General features: G+C 41.9%; 1 protein-coding gene across 6 annotated transcripts in view; it reads left to right on the top strand.

The window, feature by feature from the left end:
• Positions 1 to 16,685, top strand: part of LOC102221655 (lipoma-preferred partner homolog) — a 180,268-nt gene that overhangs the window by 124,152 nt on the left and 39,431 nt on the right. For all 6 annotated transcript variants that reach the window (XM_023339730.1, XM_023339732.1, XM_023339735.1 and 3 more), the window contains one exon: positions 8,135 to 8,231. In XM_023339730.1, coding sequence (XP_023195498.1) covers positions 8,135 to 8,231 — 97 coding nt within the window. The remainder of the gene's footprint in view (positions 1 to 8,134; positions 8,232 to 16,685) is intronic.

Below are 16,685 nucleotides of genomic sequence, written 5' to 3'. Positions count from 1 at the left end.
CATAGTGAGTCATCACTTACTAAAACACTTGTCCGGACTGTCCAGACCTACAGCTTATTATGTACAACTGAGTCAAACTCCAATCACCTTGCATATGGTCCCCATGTTTGCCTGCTCTGACCCCCCCTGCCTACAAGTGCTGATGTTAGTGGCCTGAACCTCTTGCTCAGACCTACTACTTCCCAAAGCGATGACTTCACGTAAAGAAACCTTCCTTTTAAATGAACGGCAGTTTTTACAAAGAAAACTATCGTGTGTGAAAAGGTAAAATTGTCTTTTTGGCTCTTAAACTAGCAATTCTTTTTCGTTGTAGCCTAAAGAGAGACACTTTGGGGGCCAGGAGGATTGCAGCAAGGTTGAGTCAGAAAATCCAGGATCAAAACTCCAAACAAAGGATATTGCTGTAGACACAGAGTGCTGTTTTCAACTAAAGGTAGAAGAAGAATCATAGTCGGGATCTATCACAGTTCCTTTTGTCTCTATTGGCCCCTGTTACATCTTGACAAGTTATAACTATTACTGGGATGGGCACGTTTTTCTTCCCCCATCTCCCATCACAGCCGGTGTTTTAATGGGCGACGGGCAGCAGGTTTAGTCCTGGATGTGGATCAGAGATGTTTTGAATCATCATCAAACACAGAAACTAAGTAGGCAGGGCCGTGCAGAGACATTTGGAGGGGCAAGTGCTAAGAGTTAAAAGGGGCACATAGGGCAAGATCATCTTAAAGGGGCAGTATTGTGTGGTTTCCTGCCACATACAATCATTTTATAGCACAATGAAGTAACTATGTTACCTTCAGTTGTTATAAAAATGCTGTATTTATTAAATATGACTTAAAATACATTTTATTTTGTAATTTAACACCTTGAAATTGGGCTTCTGTCTCTTTAAGAAGCTCCTGTTCTTTCTGACACTCCGCCTCCACGAAGTCAACACAACATTAACTTTTAACCCTTTATTGTTTTACCAGCGTTGTACCGAGAAGTAGCTGAATAATGAGCTCTGCAGATGCTCAGTTCCACCAGATGTTTGCTAATTGCTGCTGGCTAGTCTGAAGGAGCTGAGTGTGGGAGTCTTGGGTGAGTGCTGCTCTGTGAGCCGGACGTTTGGAAGCTTGGAAACTGCAGCTCCGAGGTTGCGACGCTGGGTTCACCCAGTCATTTTGCACAGCTGAATGGTTGCCAAGGGAGATGAAAGGATTTCTCAAACATGCTTGAAAGAATCAAAGCAACACTTTTAGATGAGGGAATAAAATTATAACATGATGTAAAGCTAAAAGAAAAGAGTCAGTTTTACATGATATTGCCCCTTCCTGATTCATCATCTTGATTTATTTAGCTGTCGCAGGTTTGGCAATACGCTGCCAAACCATTAGCGTATTGCTGTACCAAATTGTTGGTACAGTAATTCAGGCTACTGATTACGTAACACTTTTAGACGTGAAATGCTCCCGGCCAAATTTTTCTATTACAGTGAAGTTTCTACAGCAGTAACTTCTGTTCTTGACTGATCACGTCCTGTCTTCAGCTCCACTTCCTTTGGGTTGAAGCGGAGCGGAGAGAGACCTGTGAGTTGCGTTGTGGTGACAGTCCAGATCTGTACGTCCCTCTCGAGCCGCACAGTTGGGGCAGTGAGGTGTAAAACAGGGTCAGCTTCTCGTTGCGTTGCCCTCCTCCGTTGCACCTCTGATGCTCTGTGAGCAGCAGTTGTTGTCACTTTGGTGGGAAAACAGAGGCCCTGAGGTTTGGATCCTGGCAGGACAGTCAGGGCATCAGGTGAGAACATCTCACGAGCAAAACCCCTCCCTCCGCCACCCCTCTCCCTCCAGCTTTCTTCCCACCCACTTCCACTCCACCACTCACTTAATCACTCTTGACACAATGCCAATTCCACATTGAGCACTCCTCACAGCTTTATTCATAGACTCGGCAGCCGGGCAGCGACCAGCTCCCAGAGTCCGTCATAACGCATCGAGCAGCGGCCGCTTTCACGTCTTATTGTTGTTTTTTGATTACAAGTGCTCTGGCATTTACAAGCCTCTGAAGCCTCGGTCCGTCCGAGGGCGTTCGGCGGCCCATCAGGATGTCTTTCAAGGAGGATCACTGCTGATGAAAGAAAGCAGACGGATGACCTGAACCCCTTCTACCCCCCTTCTGCCTCTTCAGACTCGTTGTACATAAGAGAAGACAACAGGTGCAGCTGTTAACCCAGTCACTGCTAAATTTAAGCCCCAACTTCAATGAAACCGGGGCCCGAGTGTCCTGAGGGCGCAGGCAAAACAATTTACCAAACCAAGCCAGACATAACTGGAAAAGAAACTCGCGCCCGCCGCACGCACAGCTGCCTTACAGCTCCCATTGTTGTCTCTGAAAAGCCGAACAGAAGCCGCGAAGCAATCATAAAACACGCAGGGAAGCAATTTCTTTCTCGTATTCAAGTGAAAAATTATTCCATGCTGTCACAAAAGACTCCCTAACAAGGTGCTTTAAACTCTCTGGCAGAGCGCTGCTGCGGGGTGGCGGAGAGCTGGATAAGATATAAATGAAGCTTAAAGTCAAGAGCCTGTTTCTGGTAATGGGTGCATTTCGTTTGCTCTCCAACCCGCTTTTGATGTGGAGCGAAGATTAACTGTGTTCAACTGTCTACTTGACTGTCTTAAATTAACAGGACGGGTTGACAGCCGCAGACCTTCTGCGAGGCGACGGGAACTCTAAAAGAGATTTACAGCGTTTCTCCTTTGTGCGGCTTGTGCCACGCGTCTATTTCCGGCGCGTGGCACCTTTTGGTCAGTGAGCAGTTTCTAAGAAAAGCCGCGGCATTTAAAGGTGACAACAAAGAAATACTGGAGCACTGACGAGAGCTCCCCTTTCATCTCCCACTAATCCTCCCATCATGCGATCCGAGCTAATAACGGCTGAGCGGGGCGCGGGGTGCCAAGGCATCCCGGCCCAGCTGCTTTCTAGAAAGAAAGTGCTCCTGCAGTGCAGACACGCTCCTCCGTCCGACATGTTGATCCCTCACAGCTAATGAGGCCTACTGTCTGAGCTTCCTTTATCAGCGGGGCCGCATCCTGAGCCGGGCCAAGCAGCAGCCATGCGTCCTAAAGTTTACACTCCGAGATCCATGGTGGGCAGTAAGCAGAGCTGAGCGCTTTTCACTCCCTCTGGATATAAAGTACAGATAGATGGTCTATGCTGTGAATTGGAATACCTCTGTATTCTATTATTCAGGTTCTATATATACAGTGAGTCAGATTGCAGAATATCATGTCTGTACATTTGATGCTTTTGGACTGATGTTGGCTCAAATCCCTTTGGAGCCAAATTTGGATTTCCAGCAGACGTATTTCCAGTGGTGGGAGAGGACTGAACTATGACGTCAACTTACCAAACTAATCGCCTTTTTCTGCCAAAAGATGAATTAGGTAAAACAAAACAAAAAAAACACTTTTTGGTGATGAGGAACACAGATTAGAGTTTAGATTTATGGCGTGAACTCGACCGGGTTCAGGCCAGAGTTATTTTCTTGATGTTCGGGTTGGGCTCACACACAATGCCGGCTTGGGCCAGTCCGGGTTGGACTTTTTTAGGCCCAATCTAACCTCTAACACAGATAAACCAGATTGTCTAAAATGTGTAGTTCCTGTTCATGCACAAGCTAGTGGTAACTCTGCAGCATAGCTAGCTACTAATGTAAGTTAGAAAAGCAGTAGCTAGCACTAGCACAAGCTACCACCAGCAGCACAGTTAGCTGGCTACATAAGTTAGAAAAATAGTAGAGGCTCTGGCTACACGGCACGTTATTTTTTTAACAAATATTTTTTCCTCCGGTTTAGATTTTAAAAAATCTCAGTTTATGTTGAGTCTGGGAATCGAATCAGAATCCTGTAATGCCTAGGCCGCACCAGTAGGTGGAGACAACCTTGAAATGACTAAATCAATTGACAGTATTTATCCTTTCTTCTCTGGCATTAAGTTCAGCTTTCGTTTGAAGTAAAGCACGTTTGATGTACATCAAAATGGCTCCACTGTTGTTTGGGTCGTTTATGTTAATCTCTGTGTATGAGGACCAGGTAGTTTCTACGGTAATTTAGAAAAGTATTAGCTTAGTTCTTCAGAAGTTGTGCTAACGAAAAATAAAAACATTTCTGACTTTAACTTGTGACTTAACCTTTCTGTGACTCAAGTCTTATGAATAATATTTATAAGGAGTGAAACCAAGCCTGTCTGAGTTACAAACCACAGCTGAAAGGTCAAAAGATATTTAAAGCTAATTAATGATCGTGGATTTTTAATCGTTCTTAAAATATAATTGCTAAGTGTCAAATTAAGCCAAGAACAAACATAATTCTAATCCAAGAATTTATTTGAAAAAGAATTAAGAAAAAACAAATTTTTCTTTCAATGCAGGAGCTTAAATCCACAACCGAGAATTGTTTAAGAATTTATGTGCATTTGTTCTCTTAAAATAGTGTTTTTAACAAAATCACCCGTGGCACTGTCATTGGTGACCAAACTATACCTTTAACGTAGAAGTAACTGAAATATTCTACTATCCACATTTAGCTTTAATGTAACCAGAGTTTCTATGAACTTGTTTCAACTGCGCCATCACTTTCTGTTTCCCCCCAGTGTAAATATGATGAGACACGTCGTAAGAGTTCCAGCAAAACATTACGACCCTCGACGTAAGCAGAAACGTGTGTGTGAACCTGAGCAGTTATTATCTAGTCTTGGGCAACTCTTAAAAAAAAAAATTGTAATGACACTAAACAAAAATGTGCGAATTTCAAGCATAAATCCAAATCATTGTAACAAATAACGCTCTAAATCTGTCTGTCCATCTAAACAAAATATTAATTTGCCTTCCATACGGAACGTTGAGTCCGCATCTTCTTACGCAACACATTCTCACTCCCGACTCGTCATATATTGACGAGTTGGGACGATTTCTGACCATGCGACTTGGGCAGGGTCCTTCAGCGTCACATGTTGACGATTTGGGAATGTCACATGTTTTACATGGACTTTTGACGCGAAGGGTTCTCGTAACTGCTGCCGAACCTTCAAAACCCAACGATTTGGTTAGGTTTAGGGCAAAAATTACGGTAAGGCATAGTGTAAAACCCCTCGCGTCACATATTGACGCGAAAGGGTACCCTGCGCGTCAACATGTGACGAGGACGGACCGTCCCATGCGTCAATATATGACGAGTTGGGAGTGAGAATGGGTTGTCTTACGTCATCTCAATAATTTACCACATCTTCACATCGTTCATACATATCGGCGAAGGGTTTTTTTTTTTTTAAATTCATGAGTGTTTCTGAAAGACGTCTAGCGCGTCTCATGTTCATTTGGTCTTAAGTTCTGCACAGCTGCCAAGCGGAGCCTTATGATGAGCCCATTTTCTCTCTCACCTCTGTGTGCCCCGTGGAGCTGCAGCGTGATGGCGCGCCGCACGTGGCGAGCAAACCCTCCCACGGCTTGCAGGGAAAACTCAAGCACAGCGAAGCAAAAAAGAAAAGGCTTTTTCGATTGTTTGGGTACAACCCATCAGAGAGACGTGCTTTAAGTGGATCATAATGGTTAGAAATGGAAAACGGATGTTGATTTTTGACCAAATGGAAATGTGTTGTTTTCTGTCGTAGTATGCCAGTAAACGGCAGGAGAAGGCAGACAGAACATATAATTCAGAAAAGCTGTTAGTTGGTGACCCGGTTCAGTCCTCATTGGGGCTGCGACTAATGATTATTTTATTGATTATTCTGGCGATTAATTAATTAATCGCATTTTAAAAAATTGCACATTCTTCCCATTTTTTATTTAACCATTTAATACAATGCTAGAAATGCATTTTAAGATGTAAATAAGCAAATCGATTCCTCTTTTAAATAAGAAAATAAATATTTTATTGCCTAAATGTAGCATTCATTTAGTGAACGCTTTGTCATTTGCAGCTGAAAAATCCTTCCAACCTCAACGTGTTAAAAGCTCAGCCCTTCCTGCTTGACTTAACATCCATGCTGTGCAGCTAAAGGTATTTAATTGGAGATTTAAAAAAAAAAAAAATCAGAATTTGAACAAAGTGAAGCAAAGACTGTCACTTTAGGAGTTCTGGGTAAAACATATTTAAATACAAATGTTTTTTTTTTTTGTTTTTTTTTTTGCACTTTGCATTCGTAAATGCAAAATATAAATGTATCTTTAGTACAGTTCTGGTATAATTACTGCTCTGAAGGTATTCTTTCAGCAAATGACCATTTGTGAGTCTGCATACTGCAGTTAGCGATTAATCGATTACTGAGTTTGTTGACGATTATTTGAAAAGATTGATTAATCACAATTAATCCGATTAATTGTTTCAGTCCTAATAAAATGTTGCTTTATTGTGAAACTGTGAAGTTTGTCCAATCCCAGACATACAGTAGTGTTCTACCTTAGCTGTTGTAATTTAGCATTTGCTCATTTGGGTTGCAGAAACTGCAGCTCCTTTCCCCCTTGTGGCTACTGAAGGGCATAGCAACTTGAATGAAACGTCTGTTTAAACTAGAAGTAGCGGGAAAAAAAAGAAAAAGAAAGTACAGCGAATCCCCCAAATGATGCACTTATGTCCTCAGTTCTGCTACTCAGTAGTCCTGTGTGCTGTTGTTGTGGTGCTAAGCCACACGGCGTAATAACCTCTGGATATTAAGTCAATATGGTTGCGCTACAGACTGAGCTTTTGTAGCTAAGTTTTTTCTAGAAAATTTCAGAAAATAATCTAAAAAATGTAACATTTTTTTTGTCGGAAATTTAGTCTTCTTTTGTAAAAATTTGTTCTACGTTAGCCCCAACACGTCGTCGTTCCCATCAGCTACTGTCACAACAGGCGAAACAAAATTTTTTATCTGTTTACTGATTTTTGTGCTGCAGGACATTGTTGTGATGTTACTTTAACATCAATAATTTTGAAAGAGTGAAATTCACTTCACTGATCTCTATGGATTTTATTCCAGCGTCCTGCTATTCGGACAATCTACACTACTCAATACTCTGCTTTGTGCCGTGAACACCTCTCTGCCCTTTAGATAGGAAACACAAAAGCTTTTTATAATCATTGTTGACATTTTACTGAAAAACATAAATATCAATAGATAAAGTGTAATAAATTTCCCAGGGTGAATTTTGGGTCCCTCATTATACGCAGGCTAAGTACCTAAAGGTTAGAGGCAAACAGTCAAATAATACACATTCGATAACTGCAGGATAATTACCCATACATTCTGTCTCCACAAGTATTTTTTTAATCACATATTTTATTGAAGATGCAGATTTGCGCGTGAAAGCGTGAATACAAGAGACGGAAACCACTGCGACCTCTCCCAGGTGTCGCAATTAGAAGCCGCTTAAAGGTCGGCGCAGATTTCTGAGTTATTGAAAATCAAATCTGCTGCAAAGATCTAGGAAGGCCATCGACGTGTGGCCGTTATCTGAAGGGGGAAAAAAAACAAAAAGCTTCTCCGCTCAGCAAAACAGAGAGAATCCAACGCATCGCCCCTGGAGGATCCCCGAAAAAGGACAAACAGGCACCTGAGACGAGGGATCGAGCCCGGGCCCGGAGCTGGAGCAGAAAAGGCTTTTTAAAATGTATTTATTTATTCCTCTACAAGCTCTAAAGGATGATTGGCAGAATATGTCAAACGCGACACGTCAGCCCCGAAGCAGAACAGACAGAGGACAGATGTCAGAGACGGCGCGATAAGGAGGCGGGCGGGCTTATAGGAAAGAGACGACTTCAGAGGGTTATGTCACCGAATCCAGAGTCCATTTCAGATCTCATCTAAATACCCCTCACCTGACCTGCCTCCCCAAACGCTCCCAGCTTGAAATCGGCTTTCTGATAATATTTACCTCTTCTTTCAGGTTCAGTCGGGGTGTCACTGTTTGTTTTTTGGGTTTTTTTGGTACAAAAGCAAACCTTCTGGCCAGGGCCCTCAACCAGGGTCAGATATCCCAGAAGGCAAAGGCATACGCTGCATGTTAATTACTCTCAGTGTGTTTTGTTTGGCCCTCGAGACTGTGCTTCAGTTTTCTTCTCTCGTCCAGGTTTTAACCCTGACGTTTTGTGTTTGTTTTTTGTTGTTTTTTTTCCAGGGCGGAGCTCCAGCGGCGCACCCAGAGGACGAACTCGCGCGCCTGACCAAAAAGATGCTGTTCGACATGGACAACCCTCCGTCCGACGAATATTTCGGTAAGACGTCCGCAGTTTATCTGGTCTTTGTCTTCCTGTTTTAATGATCTCCTAAAGAAGAAAACTCCTCAAACCCCCAACTTTTTTTCTTTTTTTTTTGCAGCCCCCAAATAGTTTGTCATAAATCCCAGATTGTCTTGTGTTTTTAACTTTTCAAACAGAACAGTTGCATTTCTATGCTTTAGGCACATCAATGTGAAAGCATTATAACCCACCATTATCTTTTTCTTCTTTGTGTGTCTTTCCAAGTGGAACCGGAGGAACAATCAGGGTTTTGACCTTTTCTTATTCACATCAGTTCCTTTAGCACCCCAGTGCAGGTTGTTTCTTCGGTGCAGTTGGGGAAAAATATTTCAACAGTATTAAACGGGGGCATTTCTCTGATTGTCCAAATGGAAATTATTGAGCACATTTTAATTTATCATGCAATTAATTGACTTGTTGCCTATTGTGACAGGCTTTGCTGAGCCGTTCACATGTTGTCCAGCGTACACCGAACGATTGAGGTGTCCTAGCATTTTAGGCAGCAAAAATACTTATTTTATTATTTAAAAAAGGCAATTAATTATTTGTATATTTGCATTTTTAATGTATTTCTTATGTACAAAAAAGGGCTCAAGTGGTTAGATGTAAAAACGTGCAGATTGTGCCATTTTCTTCATCCGATTCATCATGAAAGTAACCGACAGAATAATTGATTACTAAAATAATCATTAGCTGCAGCCCTAAGCATAAGTATAGTATCAAAACTGTAATTAATACATGTCCAGATTCTATTGTTTGGCATTTCTGTATAAAAATTATGCAATTATATCTTCCTGAAGAGAATCATTTACTTTTTTTTTTTTTTGACTGATTTCAGGTAGATTTTTTTTTTTTCTCATGTTTTGGCCAAGATTACCTCAAGATTAAAACCGGGCTTCCTTTTCCTCCAGCATTTCGAATTAACAGGAAGTAGAGGACAGAGAATACGTAGGATCCAGCTCCATAACCTCTAATCTAAAAATTATTTTAAAAAAAGGAATACACATAAGCTAATCTGAAGTTTTCTTCTTGCTGGAGTCTCTCACCGTGGTGATTCATGGCCTCCGTGTTGGACTGTGGCACAATTTAAAGAGTCGCTTCCTGTAATTGTGTTTTGAACAGAGCTGAACAGCAGGTTTAGCTATTTCTGGACTCGTATCCTCGGCTCAAAGTGCCGCTGGCATGACAACAGTCTCCTCGTGATAGCGGCTGTCATAGGTGCTCGAAGAAACGCTGTCTGAATGGACACCTGATGGATCCGTAATGACTGCTGATGAGAGCTTTGTAGAGAAAACAGAAAGCTATTTAAACACGTTTCATTGGCGTAATTATGTAAATAATAGTGCAACGGCCGCACACTGTGTGTTTTTCACTGTGACATTTAGTGGAGCCGGAAGAAAAACAGACACAATCCTTCCAGTGTGAGCCTGTGAGCCATGAGCATGTGGGCTAGTGGGTTATCAGAATCACAGGACAGTTTTCCAGATTAGGCCCAATAGTTCAGCTTACATCACCAGAAGCCGTTTTTAGAGAGTGTCTCTGTAACCAGGAAAAGGTGTTCATTGCAAAAACACAACGTCTTACCATTTGTTTGTGGTCTAGTTTCTAGTGCACATATGTTGGTACACTTGAAAAACAGACAAAACTAACTTACAAGTAACTTTTCAGGAAGAAATTGGAACTTTTAAGTCAATAATTCCTTAAGATTGATTAAAAAAAAGTGCCAATTCCACAGGCAGATTATTTCACTTATAACATGGTGAAAATATCTTATTAAAAGTAAAATAATCTGCCAGTGGAACCATTACTTTTTCATATAAATGAAGGAATTACTGATTTAAAACAAGCTCCTATATTTTCTTTAAAAGTTACTTGTGAGCTAATTTTGTCTTATTTCAAGTGTATTAAGATATTTACACTAAAAACTGGACCAAAAATACTTGGTGAGACATTATGTTTTGGCAGTGTTGTTACTTTATTTACTCCTGTAATGTAGGGATGTTGACATACAGTTGAAATCAGAAGTTCACATATACCGCATAAAAAGACACACACACATTTTTTCTTCTTAATGTCTGAAGTTAAGTTAGACCAAACTTCTCTTGTTTTAGGTCAATTAGAATCACCAAAATTTGGAGACATGTCCCGTGGTCTGATGAAACTAAAGTGAAACCGTTTGGTCATAATGACCATCATTACATATGGAGGATAAACCGGGATACTTGTACCACCCTAACTGTGAAGTAGCGGCATCATTTTGTGGGACTGTTATGCTGCAGGAGGAACTGTTGCACTTCATAAAATAATGCACCAATCATGAGAAAGGAACACGATGTAGAAATATTGAAGCATCATCTGAAGACATCAACCAGGAAGTGAAAGCTGAGGCACAGATTGGTCTTCCAAATGGACAGGAACCCTCAGCATGCTGTCCAAGTGGTTGCACAGTGACTTAAGGACAACAAAGTCAATGTTTTAGTTTTGTCTTCACAAATCCCCACTCTGTTTTATGGAGAAGTTGTGGGTAGATCTGAAAATGTGTGTGTGAGTGAGGCAGCCACCAGTTCTGTCAGGAGGACCAAAACTCCAGCAAACTGTCGTGAGAAGTTTCTGGAAGGAAACCCAAAAGGTTTGACCCCAGTCGTTCAGTTCAAAGACAACGCTGCCAAGCACAGAGGAAACGAACGTGAACTTCTGATTCTGAAGACATTCATAAATAAATCTCTGACATATTCATTCTATTGCTACTGTCATATTTAGCAAGAAGAACTAATTTTGTTCTAATTTACCTAAAAAAAAAAGAAAAAAAAGAGAAGTTTGGTCTGGTTTGACTTAAGGCAGTGAGAAAAAAAAATCCATCTGTCTTTTTATTCAGTGTATGTAAACTTCTGGCTTCATCTGTAGACTCTCTAAACTGCCAAGACAGCTTTTGTCAATTATTTCACAAGCAATAGATGTAATCAGTGACAAAAAAAGTAAATAAAAATGTAGATTTTCAGCAAATTCCGAGGCTTACTTCATATTTTCCTTTATTTCCCTCCTCTTGGCTGAATCACTAAACATTTTATTCTCCTTCCCTTCCACCCTCACCCCGTCTGAAAATATAGAACTGTCAGGATTAAACAAGATGCCAGTTTTAATGCTATTCTGCAAAATAGGATTCAGGAGGCAGGGATTCTGTGCGTTTATACATCATCTCTGTTTTTCCGCCCTCTGCACTCTGAGCTGCCAGAGAGCGCCAGCCCCGCGCTGCTCCCTCTTGCTTTAGCCTTTAATCCCCTTTGCCCTGGAATTAGTTCCCATGCCCATTAGATAGCTCATTCAGTCAGGTTCTGCAGAAGGCTTTATATCGCCTCATAATCACACGGCGCACACCGCTGTAGTGTGTGTAGGTGTATTATAGCAACGGGGACGTGTGTTTAACCGGTATTAAGAGAGATTCGGCTCCACGTCGTGGAGCGCTCGCGCATGTAAAGACCTTAATTGGTTCACATTAGACACTGGGTCAAATGGATCTCCTGGCTGAAACGAGATGCTGGCTCAGTCTGCAGCGACAGGTGGGATGAGGGCGGCTATTAGTTCCTGTGATCAGAAAAGACGTACGAAAAGAAAAAAAGTTTTCCGTTTTGCTGACGAGCCATTTAGGAGGCGCAGCAAACACCAAAATTGGGATCACTTTATTTCAAGGCGTGTGCATAAGACTGACATAGCATGAGTCATGAACATGAAGGAGTCTGCACGAATGCTTCTGACTGTTGTCATGAAGTGTCATTCGGTAAATAATGACATTTTTAATGCAACTTTGGATTAAAATGTCATTACTTGCCAAATAATGCACAGTTGACACTTGTAATGCAATGTTTAATGTAACTTTGCATTAAAAGTGTTATTATTGAACAAATGACACTTTATGACAACAGTCATGATACATTTATGAAGACTTCTTCATATTCATAATAAGTGTTTTGTCATGTTTATGACTGTGTCATGTCAGCCTTATGCAGCCTTAAAAAGTCACCCAACATTTTAACTTCTTTTCCTTTATGCAAAACTTCCTGTGGGAAAAAAAAGTAACCACACATGACCCTGAGGTACACTGTCAGCACCGTGAAGCACGGTGGAGGGAACGCGATTCACAAAAAGCAATTACTCAATTTATGAATTAAAACGAGAGCCATAATTTCCATTCTTGAAGGGCAATTTTGTTTAAAGACTCCATAGTCCATTTTTTTAAATTATGGTTTCTTTTGTGGGTGTTTTTTATTTCTTTTTCTCGTTTTTGGTTGTTGAATTTTATTTTAGATATTTAAAATGTCTTCCAGTTGAAGTGTAGAGCTTTCTGTTTGTTGGACGAACTTGGATTATTATGCCGTTATTTGTATATTATTTGAAAATAGTATCAAAGCAGCAATTTTATCGATTATTGCAATAATTTCCGGGGCAATGTTTCATCTTGAGAAATTTATTGTGACATTGGCCGCCTTATTTCACCAGGGTGCCACTGAAAATCTGTTATGTTCTGCTGACATAATGACAAATGAAAATCTTATAGATTACACATATGATGCCTTTATGGAAAATTGAAAAGAAGAAATTCATTGAGTGCATGAATTTACGAACAACTCTAAGGATCTGAGGCCTGTACAAAGTTCCATCAGCTCTTAAGCTTAAATAGACGCAGGTTCATGTATTTGAATGGCCTAGTCCAAGGGTCTGCAAACTGTGGCTCGGGGGATGCAAGTAGCTCCTTGGATCTTCCACAACGGCTCAGCTAATATTTTTAAATACAGCTTTATTAGCAATAATACATGCAAGTTTTAACAGTTTTTTACGGAAAAGCTGTATTGAATTTTCACAACATTGACACTAAAAGTACCAGCAACATTCATCTCATCTGCTTTTTTCGAGTTAGTGTGAAAATTTGCTTCTTTTTTCACATAATGCTCCACCATATGCAAAGAAAATGGATTATTTTCCTTTTTCAGCAAATGTTAATGTTTACTTTATTCTAAAACCTTAAAAAATAAAAAGTCAGTTCTTTAATGACATTTATTTTAGCAGATATTTTATCAGAAATTCTAAGCTCTTTTTTCAAAAGGTGATGTAACATTTGTTGCTCTAAGTGAGCCTTACTAAGCCAGACTCAAGACAAAAAATGGCTCCTTCGAGTCAAAGGTTGCAGACCCCCTGGCCTAGTCAAAGCCCAGATTGAAATCCAACTGACAAGCTGTGGCAAGCTTGAAGTAAGAACGGACAAAAATCCTTTCAGTCTCTAGTTGTGCTTATGTGTGATTGCTTCATTGTTATTACTAAGTAATTGCAACAGAAAGTGTTTCTATAAAGTCCTGATGCAGGCGTATAAAATAAAAGATGCACCGATAAATTGGCCCCAATTTCCTGAATTTTGGGAGATCGGCGATCAGCCAATTCGCATGTGAGACCGATCTCTTCCACCGATCTCATCCACCTCCAAAGGTCTATACAGTGGAAAATGAAGCCCGCAGGCGAAAGAGCAAACATGGAAGTTTGAAAAACGGGTCACAAGTGGCGCGAGGTAGCCAGAGCAAGTTAGCGGCTGCGTGTTCACTTCCAGCTGACGGAGGCTGACTGTCGTCTGAGCAGAGGAGCGGAGAGAGAAAGGGGGGATGGGGGGGTCACGTTGTGGTTCGACAAGGCAACAGCTGAGTGAGCTGAGAGACGGGAAGAGAGGAGGGCAAAAAGCCCACGACTGAGGTGACTGCTGGGACTCATTAGCAGAGAGTTCAAGCGCAGAGGCACGCTGCTCTGCATCTCCTCCCCCGCTGAATAATGTACACAGAGTCACCCCCGTTATGGAAAAATGAGCTCCGGTCCGGCCCGGCTCCTACTGTACGTCCAGGGCTGTGGGGAGTCCCAGAGCAGGAGACTTTTTTTTTTTTTTTTTGCAATTACAAAGAACCCAGCAGCACGCAAGCCGCGGCTCTTTCTGCCGCGTGTAGCTTTTGACACCCTGAGGCTAGTAATTAGCGAGATTAATCAAAGCGGTGGCTGCAATCTCTCAACCCGCTACCGGACCGGATCGCCGTCTCCATTCTGCAGCGGCCTTATCCCCGTCACTGAGCGTCTTTGATGAACTTCGATCCGGAGCGGCCGTTTCGCGGGTTCCCATCGGTCCAGAGGGGTTCATTCGACCGAATTAGCGTTATGCTCCGGGCTCTGTGATGTCACCAGGAAACTTTTCATCAGATTCGTCCGAGCTTCCCGAGTTCCACAGGACGCGGTTCTGCTGCGCCGTCCGGCAATTACACCGGACAAGTCTTTGAAGAGTTCTCCTTTAAAAAAAAAAAAAAAGAGAAATCTGTCGTTCTCCTAAAGTCTGGTAGAGCTGTGAGAAGCAGGAGGTGGAGGAGCGGTGGTGGTGGGGGGAGTTGGGATAAAAGATGGTGCACTATAGGAGAACGTCTTTTCTTGTGAGAAACCCGGTTTGCAAGCCAGAAAATTCCCCCCCCTACCCTTCCCCGTTCCCCAATGATTGAAGCTTCTTTGAAAAGCAACTGATTAGTCCTGATTTAGAGTTCCAGATTAGATTTGAGTAATCTGAAAGAGCCTTTTCTCCAAATGTCATCATCCGTCATATTTAATCCACTTAGGTTGCGCGTAGGTGTGCTGTGTTTGTGGAAATCTAATAAGACACAGCTACTCAGATGCCTTGGCATTCGTGCATCGGAGGGAACTTACAATATTTTGTCGTCGCTACGTTTCTGTCAACCAAAAACCGGGACGTAAAGCTGAATAATTGAACGGATCAGATGCTCTGCATTATTCACAATTAGTGATGATGATACTTATGCAGTCTTCTGCTGCAGAATATCACTTCTTCTTCTTCTTTTACACCCATGCAACGTTTTGGGAATTCCTGCATGTGATTCCCTGTTTCCTGGGTGTTGTACTGTATAGACGAGAATTAACATAAGTGTGAAATTTTTTATACCCAATCAATATTTATACAGAGGGAGATTTTCCAGTGGGATTTTTTTTTTCGTCGAGCCGTCGGAGTAAGTGTTACTGTCAGGTCGTGGAGAGAGGAAGTCATCACAAATTAGCGGAAAGATTCGCGTCGTGGACTCTGAACTGTCGGGAAAGAGCCCGTTTCTTCATGTTTTCTTCTTTTTGTCTTTTTTTTTGATAAGAGTGAGAAAAGGGAAAAGAAAAGGCAGCCCTTCCTCACGTCAGCTGGAGGAGGCCTCATAATTTATTAGACGCCCGGCATGAAAAGTTCATGAGGAATCTTGGAAGAGACACGATTGGCGGCGGAGACTCCGGTAACACCACGGGCCAGAGGAGTCGGAACGTATCCGCACCGAGGTAACTGGGTCACAGAAAGTTGAGTTTCCCGCTCTCCCTGATTCTCCCGAACACAACAGAAGCATCACGACTTAATGTATTAATAGACCCTCCGGTTTAGACAGCTTTGCGCGGCGTCGACGGCACTCCGGTGGAGCTCATTTGCATTTTACTGAGGTCGCCCTCAGCAGTCTCTCAGGAGTTTGCTCTTAGATGTGCCTCTACATGTCATAACGAGTGGGATGTGTGTCAGAGTGAAAACCTTTGTGTCACCCCCTTTCAACCCCTCCACACTCCCTTTTCACCCAATCATCTTCCCTGACATGTTCTCACTCTCGACTTCCGAAGCGCCTTTGGCCAACCTTCTTCAACGTCAAGGTGTGCCTCCGACACGCCAACCATCCTGCTCGTCGGTGCTTATTTCACTCTCCCCACTTTTGTTTTTCTCAGAATTTCTGTTTTTTAACACTTTTTTTGTGTGTCTAATAGTTTTTGCCATTTACTGCTTTCCTGAATACCTTCACCTCCCTCTCGCCTTGGATTCAAGATGTCTGCTTAAATGTAATCCAACATTTTTTGCTTTCCACGGACCCTGAAACGTTTTTTTTTTTTGCTCTTGCATTTTAAAAATGAAATAAACATACCAGTTCTGATGGAGCAGCTTCAGTATTTAACCTTGGCTGCTATAAACTCGTCTGGAGTGGGTTTTACGACACCTGTTAGCAACGTGACGGTGCAGCCCAGGTTTACTAGCTTTGGCTGTAAGGTTTGCTCGTTTGTGGAAAAAATATGCAAGACGTGAGACATAACGTGGAAATCAAAAGAATTGCTTAAAACAGATTGTACAAGGCAGTCGTGGGGGAAGGTTGCATCCCTTTTTCAACCATAAAAATCACATTATTTTCCACCCTGAACAGGTTGTGAGTTTATTTCTTAGCTTGATAACCCAGACTAATTAACCTAGCAGTCATGTTAATGGACTGTGTGTGGAGGACGTTGGAGTACCTGGAGAAAACCCACTTATGGAAAAGAATATTCCAAATCCAAAGCCTTCTTATTGCAATGCGTCAATGCAGCCCCCACTGTGCAGCCCTACATGTACTATAC

Source organism: Xiphophorus maculatus, chromosome 9 (genome assembly GCF_002775205.1).
Source record: "Xiphophorus maculatus strain JP 163 A chromosome 9, X_maculatus-5.0-male, whole genome shotgun sequence".
NCBI classification, from domain to species: Eukaryota; Metazoa; Chordata; class Actinopteri; order Cyprinodontiformes; family Poeciliidae; genus Xiphophorus; species Xiphophorus maculatus.
Note: the sequence above shows the minus strand (reverse complement) of the source record. Positions and strands in the feature narration are given on the sequence as shown.